This window comes from Genypterus blacodes, unplaced genomic scaffold, assembly GCF_046128005.1.
Source record: "Genypterus blacodes isolate CSIRO-AG114 ecotype Tasmania unplaced genomic scaffold, CSIRO-AGI_Gbla_v1 ptg000015l_1, whole genome shotgun sequence".
NCBI classification, from domain to species: Eukaryota; Metazoa; Chordata; class Actinopteri; order Ophidiiformes; family Ophidiidae; genus Genypterus; species Genypterus blacodes.
Genome location: NW_027466829.1, coordinates 3125361 through 3146906, shown reverse-complemented (window position 1 = coordinate 3146906; position 21546 = coordinate 3125361). Strand labels below are relative to the sequence as shown.

The 21546-nt window shown below is 46.2% G+C and overlaps 2 protein-coding genes across 4 annotated transcripts; one reads left to right on the top strand and one right to left on the bottom strand.

Annotated features, from left to right (window-relative positions):
- Nucleotides 1-1361: 1361 nt before the first annotated feature.
- Nucleotides 1362-10844, bottom strand: kcnc1b (potassium voltage-gated channel, Shaw-related subfamily, member 1b). 3 transcript variants are annotated; one of them, XM_076138606.1, is made up of 4 exons: nt 10275-10844; nt 6376-7294; nt 5533-5706; nt 1362-1828 (listed from the first exon to the last, which is right to left on the bottom strand). In XM_076138606.1, the coding sequence occupies exons 1-4, from the start codon at nt 10842-10844 to the stop codon at nt 1719-1721; spliced, it is 1773 nt and encodes a 590-aa protein (XP_075994721.1). In that variant the 3' UTR covers nt 1362-1718. The 3 variants fall into 3 exon arrangements, with proteins under 3 accessions (XP_075994721.1, XP_075994713.1, XP_075994729.1); XM_076138598.1 differs by lacking the exon at nt 1362-1828 and adding an exon at nt 4244-4466; XM_076138614.1 differs by lacking the exons at nt 1362-1828; nt 5533-5706 and adding an exon at nt 4244-4466.
- A 2073-nt stretch (nt 10845-12917) lies between these two features.
- LOC143015866 (CD81 protein-like) lies at nt 12918-20484 on the top strand. Its single transcript, XM_076169985.1, has 8 exons — nt 12918-13139; nt 14626-14740; nt 18539-18636; nt 18769-18843; nt 18958-19071; nt 19155-19253; nt 19519-19602; nt 19796-20484. Exons 1-8 carry the CDS (start codon nt 13074-13076, stop codon nt 19856-19858), a joined length of 714 nt encoding a protein of 237 aa, XP_076026100.1. The 5' UTR covers nt 12918-13073; the 3' UTR covers nt 19859-20484.
- Nucleotides 20485-21546: the final 1062 nt, after the last annotated feature.

Here is a 21546-nt window from a genome sequence, read left to right as displayed (position 1 = left end):
CTCATCCCTAAACAACAAACCAATCACTGAACACCTGACTGAGATAACTAACCACTACCTCACACACACAGACACACACACATACACACACACACTCTCTCTGAAGTCTCACTAAACGGCACACATTAGTTCCCCCTTGGTGGAGTTATTGATCCCATTATTGATTACAGCTGCTGTGTGTTTTTAACTCTGTGTCGTCAGGTCGATGCAGCACAGCGTCGCCTCCACACGCGTGTGCTCGGGCTCCATCCACAGATCACACACGTCTGCTCTACCTGAATGTCACAGATGGCAGCAGGTGGTCCTTGTTGTTGGCAGTGTGTTTGCGGGTGTTTGGTAAAAAGTTGGTCCACACACACATATGAAGCGGTACTTTGTATCCCATAGCTGATGTTTAGTTTAGTTTAGTTAAGCTCTTTTTTTGTAATGAGTGTCGGCTCTTCACTGCTTGTCTGTAGGTGCTGATCCATAACGGGGGAGGGGGCGGGGCCTGTTTTAGCTTTTTTTGGGATGTCTGAAGGGCGAATTGAAGTGAAAAGCAAATCCTTTAAGCGTGCTGGCTGAGAGGGATTTGTATAACAGAGGCACTTTTCCCAGTAATGAGGAGATGTGTGTGTGTGTGTAACGTACAGAAGTGCAGAAAAAGAAGAATACGCTACAATTCTACTGTGAGATTGTCGGTTGAATATGCAGCACAGAATCATGATTGAGTATATCAACATTCCAATAACATCAGAGGTCCCTTAAGGTGTCGCTTATCTGCAGACTCTGAGATCTGAATGCCTCCTTTTAAATTGAAACTCTGGCGATTATTGCAAAGTTTCAGGATTTCCAGGTCATTTATGTGCAAATGAGGTCACTGACACAGTTTAACTACTAAGTCTGAGGATTCTGGATCGATTTACCGTTCACTTACCAGGTCCGTAGGTCTTTGAATGCACCTTGATGGATCCCTGTGCCATGGAAGCTTTTATTGCGGCGTGCATAAGTTAACAAACAGTATTTGTGCTCTTGGAAGAGATGGCTCAGGGTTCCATAAGAGTTCATTCAAAGGCCTACGGACCTGTAAGCGACAAATACTGAATGTCCAGGATGCTGCAGCCTACAGTGACCTCATTTAGACAGAAACGACCTCTTAATCGTGACATCTTGCAGCTGGAGCTTCACTTGAACAGATGCAGTGATTTTCTAACTTGACCTTGGCTTCTTGCGGACGTGATTTCTATTCTTGGATGCCTGAAAACAAAAGAATGTTAAAGGTTCTCCGGTGCAAAAAGTCTACAAAAACACGACGGTGACAGTGCAAAGTTAAATCATTCGCGTCTCAGCTGTTTGTCGTCTGGGCGGACGTGTCGGGCGGCGGTGAGGAGGGGGAGGAGGAAGGGGAGGAAGAGTAGGGGAGGGAGCAACATTTTTTTTTTGTTTTTCGACAGAAGCACACAGATATTTGATGATCACTCAAAAACATTGGGTACACACACAAACTTCAGCACACACAAAAAAGCGTATTTACAGCACTGGCACACACCAAAACAAAAATATAGGCACACAAATTACAACACAGTAACCAGTGACAGATACTGAGCTTACATAAGGCTTGACAACAGAACTTCCTCAGTGCTACATCTATGCTGAGTTGTTTGCGATTTTACAGGTTGCCACTCTCACACCCATTTTCAAAAGACTAAGTAATACACAGAAACAATGCTACAGCGCTCTCAGGTGGGTGATGGGCCATTATGGGTCATACACATAGTGGTTGGGACACCATGGTTCATAACACAAACTGACTCTGTTGGTTGTCTGCTCCGGTGCTGTCGCTGGGTCTCTATAAACATATAAAGAAACAATAACAAAAAGAAATTATTACACAAATTATGTATAATGGCGGAACTGATGGATGATTGGATGATTGGATACCACGGGGGGAGGAGGAGGAGGAGGAGTAAGAAGAGGAAGAAGAGTGAAATGACGCAATAGCTTTTGGAGAGTAAAGAAAATGTGCTCCGTTAGTTTGTTCATGGTAAACGCGGAGGGTTTACCATGTTTTCTCTCCCATGCTTAGCCAAGGCGTCAGACAGAGAGGCACTGTCTGGATGTGTTTCAACTGTGAGGAGGTTAATCCACATGCCGATCATGCTGCGACCTACAGGTTGATGTACAGCGGGTCTGGTTTCATTGTCATGCGTTGGTACAGTTTTTTTTTTTTTTGCGTCATGCTCTCACAGTCCCCACTTTGTTCCCTCTGCTTGCTCTCTTTGACCCCCTGCACACGGCTGAGGTCAAGGGTCAAGCAGCAGCGGGGATGCACCAGATGTGAATGCGTGTGCTGTTGAAGAAAAACGGAGGCTAAAACGCTCATTGTGTATAAAATTTATTTCATGCAAGGACTTATATTTACATGTTTGATTTTGAATACGTTTCTGTTGCATAAATGTAAAATACATGCATTTACCTTTCCCCAAGTAGACCCACATCCCATACTGTGTTGTAGTGTACTTCTTTTTTTTTTTTTCTTCTTCTTCACTTAAATTGCATGAGCATATACTTCACCTGCATCGCTTCACATCAAATCTTCACAAGTAAGTTTTCTTTTTTTGTTAATCTTCTTAATATAACGTCCATATAATTTACCACAACAAGAGACACGACTGGAAATGTCAAAATGTAAAAAGCACTCAGAATCAAAACAAAAACTTGGAGGAGTTGCTATTACTTTAAAAGAGTTTCTATAAATTAACAATTCAGATTGGTTTGACATTAAATTGGATAAAGTGCCCTGAAAGAATAGTGCATAATTAGTGGGGATGTGTCAATACGTGTAACAGTATTGACGTTTTTTAAAGTAATAGACGTACTAAATACACACTGGGTGATCTAGGTGGGTATATTCTGGCTCTAGTTGGTCCCTGTTCAATGATCTTTGTGCTTTATCATACAAAATGTCTCTAAATGTAACTTAATATAGCTACTGTACGCTTCCCATACGCTTCCATAAGTGTTGGATGACGTAATAAGAACCAAGAGGGCGTTTTGTCTGTGATTAAGGGTAGAAAAGTGGTGCAGTAGGTACAAGCTGCACCTGATACAGTAAAGCTTTCATTACACTGTTATGAGCATGATAGAAAGTGTATCGATGCTACACTGGGAGCACTTACGTAATATCATGTCAATTGATTACTCACTTTTACTTTGCCTCACCAGGGTCTGAAGGCACCGTAGTTTGATTGTTGATGAGATCCGGCCTAAATGGAGGCGTGGCAGCAGAGAACAGAAGTGGCTGCAGACTGCTGGTGCTGTTTAAAATCTACCAGTAAATGTGTTTGTATAAAAGTGGTTTATGCTCATAACAGCATTAGTTAGGCTTTATGACAACTGATTCAAGTCCTTAACTATTTTTGTCGGAGGCCCCAGTTAAATCAATACGAGACAATAACTATGAATTTTGGGGAAAGGCAAAGAATGGCAGCTACATAGAACCCTCTGCTCTGACTGAGTCTCTTATAAAGCTGTCTGGAAATGCATAAAGAATGACAAAGCTTCTGAAGCTTTTGAAAGAAAAACTGTTTTCTTACAAGTACTGTGATACAGTTAGCTTCTTGTTGAACATAAGTTATCATGCAGTTCATGCAAATGAACAAAACAGTTTGAGTTCTGTTGACAGTCGATGTATTCAGCACTAGCATCAAATGAATTGTCATCATCTCCATATTGCATTGGACATCATGAACATCACTAATGGCCACTCGGGTAACAATGCGTCTCGTGTGGGTTGCACTTTCAGACTTCGTCTCTACTTTGCAACGTACAAAGCACTTAAGAGCTCCCTTAGCAGCGGGCAATGATACCTTTAGATATGCTTAAGAAGCCATGTGGTGTTAATGTCCAGCATATCGTTAGCAGTGGTTACATCTTGTGGAATTGTTTTCTTTCACAAATTGTTAAAAAGCAGATGAGATCAAAGTTGTAGGCAGAAGAGTATGTGAGATCAAAAGCAACAGAGCAACAGGCAATGATGTAAACACAGGGAGAGAGTGGGGTTAGCCTGTGGTCAGAGAAGAACAGGGCTCTGTCTGCCACTGAGGTGACCCATGCAGAGTGGCATGTGCCAATGTGTTCTGGTCTAGGATATGATGACACGCCCAAGGTGAACGCTTGGGAAGCTCGGCTATCAGCACAGTTAAAATACAGTTTTCCAAGAAGAAAAACAAAAGGAAAAAAAAGCAGGAGCGAAGGCAGGTGTAAAGCAAAATCGGACAGGAAAGGTAAGAGGACGAGTGGACTGGACTGGCCTTCCAATGGCATTGTGTCTGCTACTCAACCATGCTACATAATGGATGGGATGGGGGAATGTGAGTGCTGCATTAGACAGGGTGGGCTGCAGGGCAGGGCGGACACTGAGGACACTCCAGAGGCATCCCCGCTCATGCCAGACATGCTGTTAAGGCTCCAAGGCTTTTCATAACCTTCGGTTGAAAAACAGAGAACGTTCTGAGTACACGGCAGCGCTAAATCCATGACAACATGGTTTGGTGTTCCTCACTTACACGGCACCTGTTGCTTTCTTGTTTTTGTCTCTCAATAGAAACAAATCAATAACACAGACACTTTCAGACAGATTATTCCTCTCCATGCACTGAGCGCATCAGGAGTATGACAGCATGCACCGACCAACCGGGTGGTACTGGAATGGATAGGAGCGTAACACTGTGACAGACTGTAAGAGAAGGTAGGCACTGGTTTCCTCGGCTACGGCCAGAATTCACACTGAAGGCCATTTCATGTTAACGTCAAATGGCTGAGGGACTAAGACACGAGAAGAGACTACAATCATATTTAAAGAAGCCAAAGAAAATAGAGGCTCAACCCTGTTTATCTTCAGTTTAACATCAATAAATGAGTTAAATTTGGTCCATAGTTATATACAGGAAATACATTTAGCCTTCCTGCATGTGTGTTGTGCTCCGTCACCATACTGATAGCACCCATCAGCAAGACACGTCATGCACCGCTAGGGTCAAGGCTCATGTGTACTCATAGTCAGGATTCTGCATGACATTGATCATTAAAACACACACAGGTACATACAGGATACACGCAGAGCACATCAATACTTTCTCAAGCATGTAAGACAACACAATCTAGTAATCATATAAATCTGGAAAATATTCTCCTTACTGGTAAATAAATAGGCGTTTACATTATGCATGGTATCAAAAAATATATTATGTCGATGTGGACGATTACTATTAACATCTGTGGTGATTGTGCTTGGCCTTAACGCGTTGTTGTGACTTGGAATATATGTATATACACTGTAAACACACACCCGAGGGGATAAAGAGGAGAAGCAGGTGGATGAGGGGTGTAAGAGGTTTGTAGTTGTGTGTGTTTGTGTGTGTGTGTATGTGGTTGTAGCTGTGAATAACTGAGGTTTAAAGCTCAGTAAAGGGACGAAATGAACGCACGGTGTCTGGTCTCTAAGCTGTCAGTGTCTGGCGGGGGCCTGTGATTGCCTGTTACTGTACGTACCCCTCCTCACTCTCCCCCCCGTGTGGTTGGGGCGTTCGGCGGTGGTGACCAGGAAGCAGGGCCGCTCGCGCTCGCTGGGGCTGAAGATTTCCTCCGGCGACACGGCCTGGTCTATGTGGGGGCAGTCCTCGTTGGCCAGAGCCGCATTAGCCGCCTCGCCGTTCAGTTTGGAATCTGACGACAGCGTGGGAAACAAACAAACAAACAAAGGAGGAAAAAAAAAAAGGAAAAGAAAGCAAAACAAAAACAATAACAACAGAAACAAGAAGGAAATATTCTGGTTGAATATCTCGGTGCTGAACCTGCACACAGCATGAGTGTGATGGACAGATGAGCTGAGTGGAGCCAAAGTGTCAGCCGGGTGGATGAGATGGTTTGTTTTGAAATAGAAACAACCAAAACTGCCTCTTTATGTAAGACAACTGCTGCTTGCATTACATAACATCACATTCATTTTAACAATGTAGGAGTGCAGCTTTTATTTCTCTAAGTGACTTTTAATGCCGCCGTTGCCTCCTCTACATGCAGAACCATGTTATTCCCCTGTCCTCATGTACGTCCTTACAGTTTCATGATCCTCACACACTCTCAGTTAGATTTATGTGAGAGTCTGAGTGAGTCACTGCATTAAGAAGCGCAAAAATCAATACCAGCGTTACTCATCGTCTCCTAACAGAGTCAAATTTGCGTCTCATCACATGCATGTTATTTATTCTTCGGCAGGGAATCTCATTTGTTTCATGTCTTGCCTCCTGAATCATCTGAGTCAACAGACAAACAATGAGAGACAACAACATGTCAGGATGTGCTTCTTACACCCATGCGTCCGCTCTTTGTTCTTACCTTGAAACTTTATCTCGAACACGTCGTCGTCGTGGGCGATGGGGCTGGGATGTTGTGAGCCGATGCTTGACTTACAGTAGTTAGGAGAGCCTGGCTGCGGTGCCCGGGGGATGTGCCTGTTCTTTTTCTTTGGTAGTTTCTGTTTTGCCATGGCCAGGGAGTAATACATTCCAAAGTTGTTGACGATCACAGGGACGGGCATGGCGATGGTCAGCACACCTGCCAGGGCGCACAGAGCTCCCACCAGCATGCCGGAGGTCGTCTGAGGGTACATGTCTCCGTAGCCCAGGGTCGTCATGGTCACCACAGCCCACCAGAATCCGATGGGGATGTTCTTGAAGTGCGTGTGCTCGCTCGCTCGAGGGTCATTGGGATTAGCTCCGATCCGTTCGGCGTAGTAGATCATAGTAGCAAAGATGAGGACACCCAGAGCGAGGAAGATGATGAGAAGCAGGAACTCATTTGTGCTCGCCCTCAACGTGTGGCCCAGCACCCTCAGCCCCACAAAGTGACGGGTCAGCTTGAAGATACGAAGGATCCGCACGAAGCGAACAACTCTCAGGAAACCCAGCACGTCCTTAGCTGCCTTGGAGGAGAGCCCGCTGAGGCCCACCTCCAGGTAGAAGGGCAGGATGGCCACGAAGTCGATGATGTTCAGGGCGTTCCGTATGAAATCAAACTTGTTGGGGCAGAAAGTTATTCGCATTAGAAATTCAAAGGTGAACCACACCACGCAGACGCCTTCGATGTAGGTGAGGTATGCCGCCGTCTCGGTCTCCTGGTACACATGCTCCACCGTGACGTTGTCCACCAGCTCCAGCTCCGTGCGGTTGATGATGGGGTTGAAGGCCTCGTGGGTCTCCAGGCAGAAGGTGGTGATGGACACCAGAATGAAAAACAGTGAGGCCAGAGCCACCCACTGAGCGGGGAAGATGGAAAGAGCAAGCAAGGAGAAGAGAGGAGAGGAGGAGAAGGACAGAGAGGAGAGGAGAGAGGAGAAGGACAGAGAGGAGAGTGAGCAGAGTTACACATGCGGTGTAATCAAGCTTAACGGCCCGGCAGCCATTCTTAGCACAGGGCGATGCAATTCAATCTATTCTCCCAGACAAAAGCATCTGGTCTCACAATGACAATAACATTGACATACTCATAGTCTCCCTCTCTCTCTCCCTCTCCCTCTCTCTCCCTCTCCCTCTGCCCCTCCCTCTCCCTCCCTCCCTGTGTGTGCGTCTTCATTAAAGACTCATTGTAACAGGGGATAATCAATGCAGGCTTGACATTCTCCTGCCTCTGCCGTGCCTCAAGGTTGTGGCATTTTCGAGAACACGCTTTCACTCAGAATCACAAGCGGCACAGGGGACATTAGTGTCAAACCCGCGACTAAATTTAGCCCAGGCTCTGACCCCGCAGCGCTACACTGGGTCTTTCCCTTACACAAGGTCATACCGTCCAACTGGTCTCCTCCTGGGAATCACAATGAGCTCAGATTGTTCAATGGGAGCCTGTGTGTGTGTGTGTGTGTGTGTGTGTGTGTGTGTGTGTGTGTGTGTGTGTGTTTTATGTGAAACCTATATTTCCCTTAATGGAGGAAGAGCACTGTAGGCCTCATTATACTGTATATTGATTGCAGGATCACATTTCATGGCTTTAAGTTCTGATACTTCTGATGCATACATCCTTAGCGTGAGAGATATGGATATGATTTTCTCTCCTGGGTATTGATCGCAGTCCCTGAGTCCCCGTGTCATCATCTTCCCATCCTCCTTCTTTACAGAATGCGTTATTGTTTGCATACTTAAGTTTAAATGGAGAAATAGGCCTTTGCTGCAGTTTGAGGTCAATAGGTCAGAACAGACAGACAGGCAGCACTGGAGCTGGTCCTCGGCCAGGCGTGCTCAGTGTGAGACTGAAAACAGGCACTCATCATAACATCTCATCTCTGGCAATTCATCGCATTGTGCTGAGGAAATCACCGCTGCTTATGGGCGTCTGTTTCCCATCCACGCTATTCCCACGGCGCAGAGGGGAAACCGTGCTGGCAGCCAAACGCAGCACAGCACGCCTCTGTTCGCTCCGTTTGGCCCAATGAGGCAGCATCACTGTTCCCAATCAGTATGTTAGAATCTCAAGAATATGAACAGTGTCGGTTTGATATAAAGGATATCAGATTCACAAACAGGCCCTCTGATAATCTGAATGATGTGAAGAATTGAGAAGGGAAATCTGTAACTTAACTTTGCATTAGACTCGTTGCAGTTTCAATTCATTTCTTGTCATTTGTGTCTTGACTTTGATGGATTGTTTGGATCATTTCCATCTTTTAAAGCTTTAAACATATAGAGCACCAAACAATAGTAAGAGACCTGAGAGCTGAGAGCCTTTGTTTGGCTGATAATAGGAGTTGGTTGTTGTTGACACTGTGCCAGAGAGATGAATGTTTGTCTTTCACAGCATTACTCACTGCTGTTGTTGCACAGTGTGGGATTACATTACATTATCAGCCTCCCATGCATGTAGAAACCAAAACTCTAAACCACAATGTTTGGCCTCAAATATGATGCCGCTGCAGTTTCAAAAGGAAATTTAAGAGCATAAATCTTTCACAAAGGTGGATTTTATTGCCGGTGCTGTTGTGTTGGGTTGGGTTACACAACAGGCTGTGTGTGTTCTTCTGTCAGTTCTGTTGTGTATCCATAACAAGAACGCTTTAATCACAGATTCAACACATAATCTCCCAACAATACACTGTAATAAATCATCAACCGTATCAGATTCTTTCAGCTCATTTCCTGACACGCCTGTGATCAAACCCACAGACATCAAACCCAAAGATTCCACCTTAAATTCTGTCTTTGGGAGGGAAAGGACTGACGGACAAAGATGGTTTTGTCCCGATTGGTTAATTCTCACTGTCGCTCTCAAACCACAGGCCTACGCTGATCTGCAGTGACTAGGGTGAGTTTCCACTGATGTATCCACTGTGAGAAGAGTCTGTAATTAACTCAGAGGCTCAGTAGTAATTAATATTCTTGCCAGTCTTAGTGGAGATCTGTCAATCGCCGCTCTACTTCCCCTCCCTTGCTGTCACATGTAGGACACACGGCTGACATTATCCTGCAGACAGTGGACGTGAAGAATGTCTTTTCCTGGCCTAAAGGTGTTCAATAATGTTTGCTGTTAAGAGCGATTACAGGTCAATACAGTTTACTGGACGGGGGGCGGAGGAGTAATTACAGCGATCGTCCTGCCACAGCAGTTAAAGCAAAGTGGAACCCTGCAGTCTGTGTCTATTAGAGCTCAAAACATCTTCTAAAGGTGTAAAGTCATTTCATTATCGCCATCATAGAGGCATTAAGCCCAGATGGAGCGGAGCCAGGAACAACTCCAGAAATATCACCTCAGCCCAATTTCTGCTCTGGAGGCCCGCCATTAAATTCTGGTGGTGCCAAAGATCTGCTCTCCTAATGTGTGTCTGACCCATTAAAGCAAACTGCCAGCCTACAGGGATCCAGACGGTCCAAAGACCTGTGGGAATCACTTTCCTTATCTCTACCTGCCTGGTAGAAGAGGGGAGGGAATGATTGCAATGATTTGCTGAAGTCTTCTGGCTCACATTATTTACAGTCGCATCCCTGCTGTGGAAACCCTAGAGAGAGAGCGATTTCAAGGTCACCCAGAGCCTCTCTGAGCCCCATAGAGCATCACTCTCTGTCACCATTATGCTGCCTGACACACACATTCACTCCTGCCTAATTCCATCTCAATCAGACATTATTCCAGTTTCCCCAGCAGTATTTGTTTGATATTATCCAAATATGCCCTCAAATCTCAAGGATGCACACAAAGAACACATCGGCTTGTCAACACAACCACAGACCTCAGATGACAGAGCGACTCACCCTTGCATATTTAGAGGAGTAGGGGTCCTCAAACAGCGCCCAGACGTGCCTCTGCCACCGGCCCCACAGGCTCCCGGTGCGGGCATCGTGGCAGTCAGCCTGCGCCAGCCTGCGCGTCATCTCCTCCACATCGTCCCCCTCGGCGTGCGTGTCTTGATCCGGCTCCTGATCCTCGCTCCCCAGGTCGAGCAGTCCTCCCCCGCCGAAACTATCAAGCGCCTCCTCTGCCTCCCGGTGCTGGCGATAGGTCATCCAGCAGCACGGCTCCACGTCGGTCTCATCGATGCCCCAGAAGGCCAGCTCCTCCTCGTACAGGGGCCCGCACACATCCGCCGGGCAGTGCAGCTTACCTGTCCTGTAGTAATTAAGGATGTGTGCAAACACGCCCGGGTGGCGGTCGAAGAAGAATTCCTCGATCTTGGCGTCATAGTCAAAGTGGTTGGGTGCATCAGGCTCGGCCAGCAAGGACAGGCGGGTGCCAGGTAGGGTGCGCAGGGTGCTTCGGTATGTCTGATGTCTGATCCCTCCCACGTTTATCACAATGCGATCCTTGTCGTCGCTCAGGCCCATTGCGTCCCTTAGGCATTTCTCCAATAAGTTCCCTTCATCGCAACGGCAAGTCTACACGCGCAACACATGCACGGCGACGATGATAAAGGGGAGACAAGCGCGTAAAGACAGAAGCAGATTACATAAAGAAACGCAGCGCGCAAAGCAACAACTGTAAATGTGTGTGAGAGAGAGATTCGCGCATCAGGCTACATCCCTTCTATCCGCCCTGCATCAGCACCACACACACACACGCACACACACGCTACAGATGCCAGACTCACTTACTGCATGGAGGGCAACGGCGAAATCCCAAAATGAAATCGCAGCCAATGGCGCCACATGAAGGAACGGACGTCACATCGCCTGTAAACCCCGAGATGTGGAGATAAGCAGACAGACGCCGGCAGCTTCCCCCGAAACACCCAAACAAACCGGGCGCATTGGACTCGCAGGTCGCCGGTGATGGTGACGGATCGGATCACTTTGTGACTTTGACAGCAGCAAGGTGACTGCGGTGCGTGTGAGCTTCTGTCCGGAGCTCAGTCTGTCCGGAGCTCAGTCTCCTCCTCTGCCCGCGGCACCGCCTCAGCACACCGACACCCGGAACGATCTCTGCCTGCAAAACAACGCGCTGTCACCGGCCGCGTCTCTTTGTCTCCGCGCCCCAACTCCACTCCCCTCTCCTGCTCTCTCCTCTCCTCTCCTCTCCTCCCCTCCCCTCTCCTCCACTCCGCTCCGATTGGCGCCTTTTATCACCCACAGACGCGTCTTTTCATTCATGCATTTGCAGAGCGCCGAGAAGAAAACATCCGCCCACTGTTCAGCACAGAAACCATCTCACAAAAGCGAGAAACGCGAGGGGATCGAATCTCCAAATTGTTGTTTACTCCCCTCTCCTCCCTCTCCTTCTCCTCCTTCCTCTTCTTCCTCTCCTTCCTCTTCTTCCTCTTCTTCTCAGGTCTGTGTGATCACATGAAGCATGCCCAGTAAAGAACCCTGTCAAGTTCTCCCATGAAGGCTGTTGACATGGTGATCGCTGCCGCACAGGGACTCATCTTCTTCTCGCACAGCTGGATGAAGAAGGTGTGACCCTGGAGCCATTAAACGCGCTCATACTCCCCTTAATATCAATAAGAGTCCGATCTCACTGCCTGTGTTCGGTTGAAATGTTCGGTTTCAGTCCCTTTCTCTGGAGTGTGGACGCACAATGGCAATGACCGAGCAGATGTCTTCAAAACAAAGAGTTAAGTGGCTGTCTGTGCGACGTTTACCTGATGAGTAATCAACCAGCAGATGGCGCCATTGCTCACCGCAGCGTGTGTTTACTTGCTTTATGTCCTGTACGTCTGTTCACAGCTCCAAAAATATTCTCTGAGCTCGGCTGGTTGGACATCCAGGGAAGAACTCAGAACATTCCGGTACCCGTTGTCCTCCGTCATACTGAGAGGGGACGTGGAGAGATGGCAACGATTTCTGTTCTCACCCATGTTGGTTTGTCCATCTGTCCACCTGTCTGTCTTTTAGCAGGATTACTCCAAAAGTTATCAACCTATTTTCATGAAGCAGGTTTGACATGAACCAGAGAAGAAGTGTTTGGTACTGATTGGCCAGATGGTGGCGCTGTCTGTGTAATAACCGCTTTCACCTTTCGGCCTATAGCTTATCAACCACAACACTTTTGAATGGCGGCATAGTGAGAGCACTCTCGGTCCTTGGTGGTGGTATTACTCACTCTAAACCCAATACATTTTCTGTAAAGAACAAATGTGGCAATAAAACACTACACGACAACTTTGGAGTTATGACTGAAATCCAGCAGCACTCAGGCTGAGAGGAACTATGGATCTGTACACAGCATTTAGATCCAAATGAATTGGGACTGAATACATGAATACATTATACATGACAATAACACTAACTGATGCCGATTTCATCTCACAGTGAAAGGAAATTAAACTAAGACGTACTCTTTTTTATTTTTCTTTCTCTCTCTCTCAGTCTCTCTCTCTCTCACTCTCTCAGTCTCTCTCTCTCTCCTCTTCAGTCGGTGGGCTGTTCTCAGTCTCGGTTTTCACTCTTCATTATAAGGAGGAGTTTGCAGTTAGGAGCCGGTCGACTCAGCCCTCAGCCCTCAGACTCAGCCCTCAGCCCTCAGCCCTCAGCCCTCAGCCCTCTGACAGACAGCGTGTGATCCCGGCGGGCAGCAGACTGAACTGAGGACGACTCTGAGGAAACCAACCTGGCAACATGGCTGTGGCGGGTTGCACCAAATGCATTAAATATATGTTATTCTTCTTTAATTTTATTTTCTGGGTAAGTCAAACATATTTCACACTGAAGTTTGCTGTGTAACGTCTTCTTTTCATCTTTGGCTCAAACTTCCTCTCTTCTTTTTGTGATTTAAACTCACTAACTCACTAACTCTTATACTAACTCCTCAGACATGACCCATCCTGGAGGAGACGCTTCACACTAACCCACCCTGCTGCTTTAATCACGCTGCTCTGTCGCACTTTAGAGAGGAGAGCAGCATCAATACAGCAGCCACATTGTAAAGCTTTATTTGCTGCATGGTTGAGCAGCAAAGACATGAAGTGTCCCACCTAAACACAGACACAGGGACACTAACACTGTATTCAAAGTCAGTTATGTTCATGTTTATTGATTTTGGATTTAGAGAATGTTTAATTTCTGAAACCGGCTGTAAACATTCTTCTATTACATCATTTCTGGAGGATTTCCTGTTGTTTGGAGGAGATGGTATCTCGCCATACGTAGCGGAAAATGAAGAGGACTCATACTTTCTTTGGGGGAGGGGAGGAGAGTGTTTCCCTTTGACATTTCCTTTGTCCATACCTGGACGCCACACTGGAGCCTTTTGCTGCTTTGTAAGCGTAAAGTGTCCAGCTGATCTCCTGAGCGACGGTTAGAAAAGGCAGCGTAGCATTTTGTCTAGTTTGGGACTTGAAACTATGACGTCGTCTGGTGTCATTCTGCCTTTTAAACTTCACAGCACCACATCTGAACCCCAGCAGATGTGTTTGCTCACTTCACTTCCCAGTCTTGTTTGTTAGATGTCCATGTAGTTTCTGTGCTGAGAGTCATTATCTTTTTTTAGCAGAGAGTCACCATATCCTGGACACACCGACTTGATTGAGTGTTTCCTCTGTCGGTTTTTTGCGCTTGTCATTGTGAAAACTCTGAGCTGTCTCTTCCTCACTTTGCTATTTTTCATGTTGAGGATTGTGCTTCCTGTTGCTTGGGAGAACAATAGAAAGCAGCCACGGCCCCGAATGTGGAGATAGTTCAATATAAACAGTCAGGCCGTGTGAACTATAAACTGCATCTGATTGATCCGCTGTTGTGTTCATCGTCTTCCTTTTAAACCGAAATCACATTTTCACTGGGCTGTTCGATAATTGGAGATTCATGGAGGAGAGGAAGGTGGGAAGGGTTCTTGGCTCTGAGGTGGTGTGAGCCGCAGGTCACCGAGGTTTCAGGATGTCCTTTCATCGCATCACTCTAAGGTCACAGGAGAGGTCAGCTTCCTCAAACGCTACAGGACAGACACACTAGGAGCCAACACGCACGGAGGCTCAATGGGACTTTAATCAAGTCTAAAGCTCGATAAGAACGGCTTCATGTTTTTCATATTGACACGAACGTATCTCCAGACATTTGGAATTGGCTGTGATCTGTTTTCAGCAAAGTAAAGCACCATAAAAGGAAGTAATAATGATAACCCCCCCCCTGTCTCGCTCCATCCCTCCCCCCCTCCCTCTCTCTCTCTCGTCCCCAGCTGGCTGGAGGTGTGATCTTAGGAGTCGCCCTGTGGCTCCGCCATGACAGTCAAACCAGCAACCTCCTCATCCTGCAGTTTGAAGGCAACCAGGCACCAGGAACCTTCTACATCAGTGAGTGTGCATCACCAACACGCCACACACACCAGCAGACCTCCAGTCACGGCACATTTGAGCTACAATAGACTAAATCATTCATGAGATGCAGGAGTTTTCTATAGAACCAGCCACGCCCACTCAACTTTGGCAGCCAATTGAAGCAAAACCGTGAGAAAAATAAATAAACAAACTTAAAAATGTTAATTACAGTGTCACCATCTGGCCAGAAGGAACACAATTTGAATGATTCTTCATGGAAATTGACAGAGACAGAGAGAAAGAGAAGATGGAGCGCCTCACCTTTACGTTAGACTCTTTAATCTCCTCTCCTCATCACTCTGGGGCTTTAACGCTCCGTCTATTCTTCTTGCCGTAGGAAGGTCACAGTTAACGGAGCGTTGACAGTTAACTAATTGACAAAAAAAAAACGCCCATTTTTCACTCTCAGCTGAGATACAGAAATAGAAAGACTGCGTGACGCCGTAAGAAGAGAGCAGGAAACAGGACCTGCGTCAAGAGCGGCTCGGCGTGTTTTCACTCGGCTGCCGTTCTGACCCGGGTGACCACATGCTACTGTGGGACACGGCCCGGAGGAGCTGAGCACATAAACGCTGTCAGTGAGCCATGCTTTGTGTTCTTCTGGGGTTATTTTTGAAGATGTTTAACAATCCAAAAGTTCAGTTAGATGTCGAGTTCAGTTAGATGTCCCTGAATCTCAAAACCGGGTCAGGGGTCGCTGAAGGAACCATAAAACACTAAAGTCTCTTATCCTGTTTCTTCATCTGCTCCAAATCCTTTATTACTTCAGAGATCATAGAGGCCAGATGTTTGAGACAGATGTGTGAGTCGGTGTGCCGACAAATGAAGCTTTTGAAGTATCTGGTCCACACGATTGATGGTCTGAGCCGTGTGTTCTATATGTTTCTCTCATATTTGGCCTTCAGGTTGAACTATAATGACCATATATCACCATCCTCATCATCATCATCGTCGTCTCCTTTAGCGGCCTCATCTGTCCACAGATGGACCCCTGAAACCTACAATACACCAGACCAGTACAGAACAGTTTGGACTCAGCTTGTTGTGGTGTTGAACTCTGCTGAGCCCATTAATTTACATTCGGGGCGCTGCTGCTCTCCCGTACTTAGCCTCAGTAAGTATACAGAGCCGATTCAAACCCGCGCTTTTTATAGAGGCAAGGGCACACACTAGATTTTAAAGGCAGGGCGGCGAGAGAGGCCCACCCAAGGGAGATCAAGGGCATGTCATTTTTTTCTTCCTCCCTGTCTCCCGTCTTGAACATACGCCCGCCCTCGCTCAATTCAAATAACCTCCTCCATCTGCTCATTACCCCTCAAATTAGAGTTTGGAGTGGATGTTTTTAGCGCGCTGGCACAGCAAAGTGGTACTTATGTAAGAACTGAAAATACACATTCTCTTACATCTCACCAGCAGCTGAAATTATCATCATCTTCCTCTATATCATCATCACGGGCTGCCAGTTGTCAGCGGTCCAGTGTGTTCATTGTTGCAAACAGGCCAGGAGGAGATGTTTCAGTTCTTTTAAAGCGTAGGAATAATGCACAACCACAGCAGAACTTAGACTTTTTACATAATTTAAAGGAATAAAAACACGTTATCAAAGCCAAAGGACGATGTGATATAAAAGTACACGTGTACAATGTATCTAAACCTGCTCTGATGAAGTTTAAACCGCTTTATAAATGACAATCAATCATTTCCCACACTAAAGTCGATAAGAAAAACAGATTTATGAGGGATTTTCAATATCTGTTTATTGATTGTAGAGTAATAAGGCTTTAATCCAATGATGTGTGTGTGTGTGTGTGTGTGTGTGTGTGTGTGTGTGTGTGTGTGTGTGTGTGTGTGTGTGTGTGTGTGTGTGTGTGCGCGCAGCATTGGTAAGACGAAGCCCTGCTGTGCTGCAACTCCAGTTTGTGATTCATTTTGATGGATCCACAGTAGAAGAAATACTGTAATTCTAAATGTTCTCCAAAGGAATCAAGTTTAATATCTAAAGTCAAACCCTCATCCCATCCCTTCTCCTTTACACAGCGGAGACATGTTGTTGTTGTCTTGTATGCAGACGCCTCCAGTGGCTCCTTTCAGCTGGTGTCCACCTCCTTCTCCCCTCTGTGGAGACCAGACACCAAGACAAGAAATAAATGAACTTCCCTGGTGGTATAAGATTGCAGGAGCCCCCTTAAAGTCTCAATACCCTTCAAAACCTCAAAGGGTGTTGTCATAGCGATGGCAGACAGGGGAAGTAATGCTTGCTTTGCCGCATTGCTGGGTTACCGGCCATAGTAGCTGAGAGCTCAAAAGAGGGAGGAGGGCGTAAGGAATCGAGGAGGGGGGGGGAGGGGACTACTGTGTGTGTTGTGTGTCTGTGTGTGTGTGTGTGTGTGTGTTTGAGTTGTCAATGCAGCTCATCAAAGGATTTTACCATTAAAGGTGTCGCACTTTGCTGCTACAGCACACGGTTGCCAAGGCAGCCTGGTGGTTGCTATGGCTGGTGAGCGTGGAGCCGTGATTTAAGGCTTTAAATGATCATCGAACACGCCGTAAAACTCTCCCACAGTTTACCTTTTACCGCCAAGGCTTTTATTCATTCAGGACACTGAGCATGATTAATACCTGTTGGCGCTGAGCCCTGCGACCTCTGACCTCTGCTACGCCAACCCTTCCCTTTATTAGCAGCAGGTCTGCACCGTGTAATAAGCACCTCTGCACGACTTTAATTACAGAAGCTCAGGAGACCTGTGAGAGGAACGTTTCCCCTGTTTACATCCTACACATGCTGTCAGTGTGTGGAAGCAGAAGTTCCAACAGAGACCTGGCACCGTGAGAAACCCTTACATATGGAACATGAGGCATTATGGGTAAAATACAGAATAAAAGCCAAGGGTTTGATAGGTTTTATTCAAACGTGTAGTTTAGCTTCAGGAAAATAAATACATAAACATGCAATAAGAACAAAGTGAATGTTTGATGATCCATGGATTAACCCTTTAAAATCAATAAGATCACAACAAAGTTAATTTATTCATAAAATCTATTTTCATTATTTGCGTTTTACTCGTTGTGTTGTGACGCTTCCTTTTGGTCTGCACACAGCACAGCCGTCTGGAGTCACTGCAGCTCTGTTGCTATGCACAACAGCAGGACTACCTGTTGCTGCCTGCTGCTCGTTCTCTTCATCGCCATTAGAAGCAGCAGGAAAAGTGTGTTTCTGTATCACAGTGGAGGATTAATTGTGCTCTATTAAGTGATTTTGTTAGATAAACGCCTCTCGCTGTAACAGCTTCATGACTAAAAGGTGAGCGTGTATGCATGAGTGTGTGTGTGTGGGTGTGTCTGTGAGTGTGTGTGTATCAACATGGTTCCCTCTGTTTCCTGGGGAAGGGGTCTGAGCTGAGGGGGCTGTGGGGGTCTGGCCGGCATTTCCTGGCCCGGCAGTAGGACGTTGTTTCCTCCGCCCCTCTCTCTCTCTCTCTCTCTCTCTCTCTCTCTCTCTCTCTCTCCCTCCCCCTCTGATCTGCCAGCCAATAATGTCATGTCACCTTACAGCGGGGGGCAGGAGAAACATCCAGAAAGTCATTATCAAGCAATGTCTGGATCAATGAGTGGACACCAGGCACACACACACACACACACACACACACACACACACACACATATGCAGCTCTCATGCTGCCCCCTGGTGGTGTTGTGCTCACAATGCCGTCGCATTTCTTGCAAACGCCCCTATTTTGTGTTAATCGAGCGTTTTGTGTCTGTGTGTGTTTCTAGGTGTGTACATACTGATTGCAGTCGGGGCCGTCATGATGCTGGTGGGCTTCCTTGGTTGCTATGGTGCCATTCAGGAATCTCAGTGCCTGTTAGGGACGGTGGGTGCATGGAGGAGGACTCTCTTCTCTTCTCTTCTCTTCTCTTTTATTCTCTTCTCTATTCAATCAATGCATGTGAGACTTGTGGTGCAAATACTCATTGCTTCTTTTTTGTTCTTGTTGTGGCCTCAGTTCTTCTTCTTCTTGGTGGTCCTCTTTGCGTGTGAGGTGGCTGCAGCAATGTGGGGTTTCATGAACAGGGACACGGTGAGCAGGCCGCACACTCACACACTCCTACAGCGCATATGGCGTTGATCTTCCCACACACTCTTTTTTCGTTTGCTGTGTCGCTAAAACGAAACGTGCTGATTCTCCCCGCAGATCTCAAAAGAGCTGATCAACTTCTACGACTCTGCGTACATCAAGGCCGTGGACGTCTCAGGGTCAACGAGCAAGGCAGCTGCGGTCCAAGTGCTGGAAGCTTTCCACAAAACGGTACGTAGAGGTGGAGAAATGGAATCGTATTGACATATTTGCAATGTTAAACATCTCTCTTCATCCTGACTTCTCCTCTTCAGCTCGACTGCTGTGGTAAAGGAGACGACAGCCTTCTCTTCATACAACTCCGTGGCACCTTATGTCCTGGAAAGGCTACACAAGATTTTCTACAATCTCAGGTAACCATAGCACAGTAAACGATAAACATGTAAGCATTCAGTTCCGTCTATAGACTACAGAGTAAAGAATTAAAGGGGTATTTCGCCCAGACGACCCTCATGATGTCATAGAGGTCAATTTCTAGCACCTGAAGAGAAAGCTGGTGTACAAGTACTTTTTCTTTGCATACTATGACCTGAAACCAGCTCTGTGTGACTCATTACAATGTCAATCATCTCACATGCATCATAGTTTCATGGCTGATCTCCTTGTGTCTCCACTCAGAGCTGTCATAACAAACTGATCGAGCTGTTCTCAGAGAAGCTCTACCTGATCGGCCTGGCTGCCTTGGTGGTGGCCGTCATCATGGTGAGTGTCAGCGTGTACGTGGGCGGGGCTGTAAAAACAAACAGACACAGACAGGCGTGAAGAGAGACTGGCAGCGTTGCCGTCGGTCTCCTGGATGTTAATTCCGCAGCTTGTGTCGTTCTCAGCTGTGATAACAAGACAGGAAGTGGAATGAAGGCGTTGCATTAATCGCTTCTGTCCTTTTCTCCTTCAGATCTTTGAAATGATCTTCACCATGGTGCTCTGCTGTGGGATCCGCAACAGTCCAGTGTACTGAGACCAGAGCAGCAGTGACTCACATCAGCTCATTATGGAATTTTGGGATTTTTTTGTATGAAGTGTTTCTATGCAGTAGTTCTTCCTTCCTTATGATTTTAGGTTAGAAAATGCAAACTTTCATTTAATATTGCTAATATTGCTAATTGTTAACACGTGGCCATGTCAGACGTCTCTATTCTTTTACGTTTGTTGTGAAATATTTGAACTTAATGCTGATATGACTGAGGTAACATTGTTTCTGCGGGGGAGGAGCTGAGAGGACAGCGAGCGCCAAAGCAACCGCACAAGTGAATCACGAGCGATGAGGTCACGAGGGATGTGTGAACACGTTTACAGTGTATGCGGCGGTAACTGCTTGTGTGTCTGTGTGTAAGTGTGAGTCACATGTTTGTGTATCTTTGCTCATTTTGATGATGATGTCAAATCGCCGTCAATGTTCTATCTCCATCAACTTCCAACATCCTGGCAACCGCCGATGCGTGTCACGATGTCATAGAATCTTGTATATATTGAACAGATGAGTCCAGCTGATGCATCAGTGTCTCAACATGTGGAGCCCTTCTAACTTGATCCGTGGCATCGTGAATACAATCAATCACCACATCACCGTCATCAAGTACTCGACACCCGTGCAAGAGTTTTATTTTTACTGCAGGAGGGTCATGCTTGCTATCTGTCTGAATCTCCGTGCTTGTCTCGGCAACTAAAAAAAAACTCCCCAAATCTGCCTCAGCGCGTGGGGTTTCCACCTCTGTGTCCTGTCAAAGTGAGAGCCATTAGGGAGGATCTTGGTTTAGTCGTTGGGTGGGTTTTCTCCGGGTGCTCCGGTTTCTCCCACTACATATAATAGATTAAATTTTGCAAAAATAATTAATGATTGCACCCCAATGCAATTCTCTGTGCCAATTGACTAGAGAAGGGAAAAAGGAAAAATGTGTGTTGTACCTCACACACTTTTTAACAAACAAATATTATAGTTACTCTTTGTGTTGTGGCCCGGGCTCTGAACTTATCAGTCAACCCTTTCATGCACAAATCTGAAATGCTGAAAGATTGATAAGTTATGAGCCTTAGCCACAAAGCAGTGAGCAGGTTATAATGCAGTGTTAGTTGTAGGTTTTGATCGATCTGATTTGTTGTTAAAACTGATTGTTTACAAAAAACAAATTTATTCATAAGATACAGCACCTATTCAAGAATAAGCCACGCCCACTTTTTTATAACTGTCAACCTATTACATCAAGACAGTAAGGTAAAGTGATATCAACACAAATAGGCGCCATCTATGAGTTAAATTTCAAAAAATAAAGGCCATCATATAAAAGTAGCTATTATAGCGCCACCATCTGGTTGACTGGCATAAATCTAACAGGTTCTTCCTTATATCATGTTCAATATGCAGACTGAAACCAGGCCGAGACCTCTTGGAGGAGTCGGCGCAGCAGTGAGAGAGCAAGTCCCAGGTAACCCAAGCCAAACATAGGAAGCTCTGTGTTTTTTCCATAGGAGGATAGCGGGCTGTGTAAATGCACTGTGATTGCTTAATCCTTAAAAAAAAGCATAGGATGGTTGCTAAGGCGGTTGCTGTGGCAAATGGGTGGTTGCTAGGGTGGTTACGATGATGTCAGTTCTGTATAGAGTGGAGGTGAGGAGGTTTGCTTTGGAGCAGGATCCCATGGATGAGGT

Excerpts from the sequence above, each read along its gene's own strand:
- LOC143015866 (XM_076169985.1), top strand. The coding sequence starts at position 13,074 with ATGGCTGTGGCGGGTTGCACCAAATGCATTAAATATATGTTATTCTTC. Across the intron at positions 13,140-14,625 it reads TCTTTAATTTTATTTTCTGG|CTGGCTGGAGGTGTGATCTT; the intron begins GTAAGTCAAACA and ends TCTCGTCCCCAG. Across the intron at positions 19,603-19,795 it reads TGGTGGTGGCCGTCATCATG|ATCTTTGAAATGATCTTCAC; the intron begins GTGAGTGTCAGC and ends TTTCTCCTTCAG.
- kcnc1b (XM_076138598.1), bottom strand. The coding sequence starts at position 10,844 with ATGGGCCTGAGCGACGACAAGGATCGCATTGTGATAAACGTGGGAGGG. Across the intron at positions 5,707-6,375 it reads GTTCGAGATAAAGTTTCAAG|ATTCCAAACTGAACGGCGAG; the intron begins GTAAGAACAAAG and ends CGCTGTCGTCAG. Across the intron at positions 4,467-5,532 it reads GGGGGGGAGAGTGAGGAGGG|GTTATGAAAAGCCTTGGAGC; the intron begins GTACGTACAGTA and ends TTTCAACCGAAG.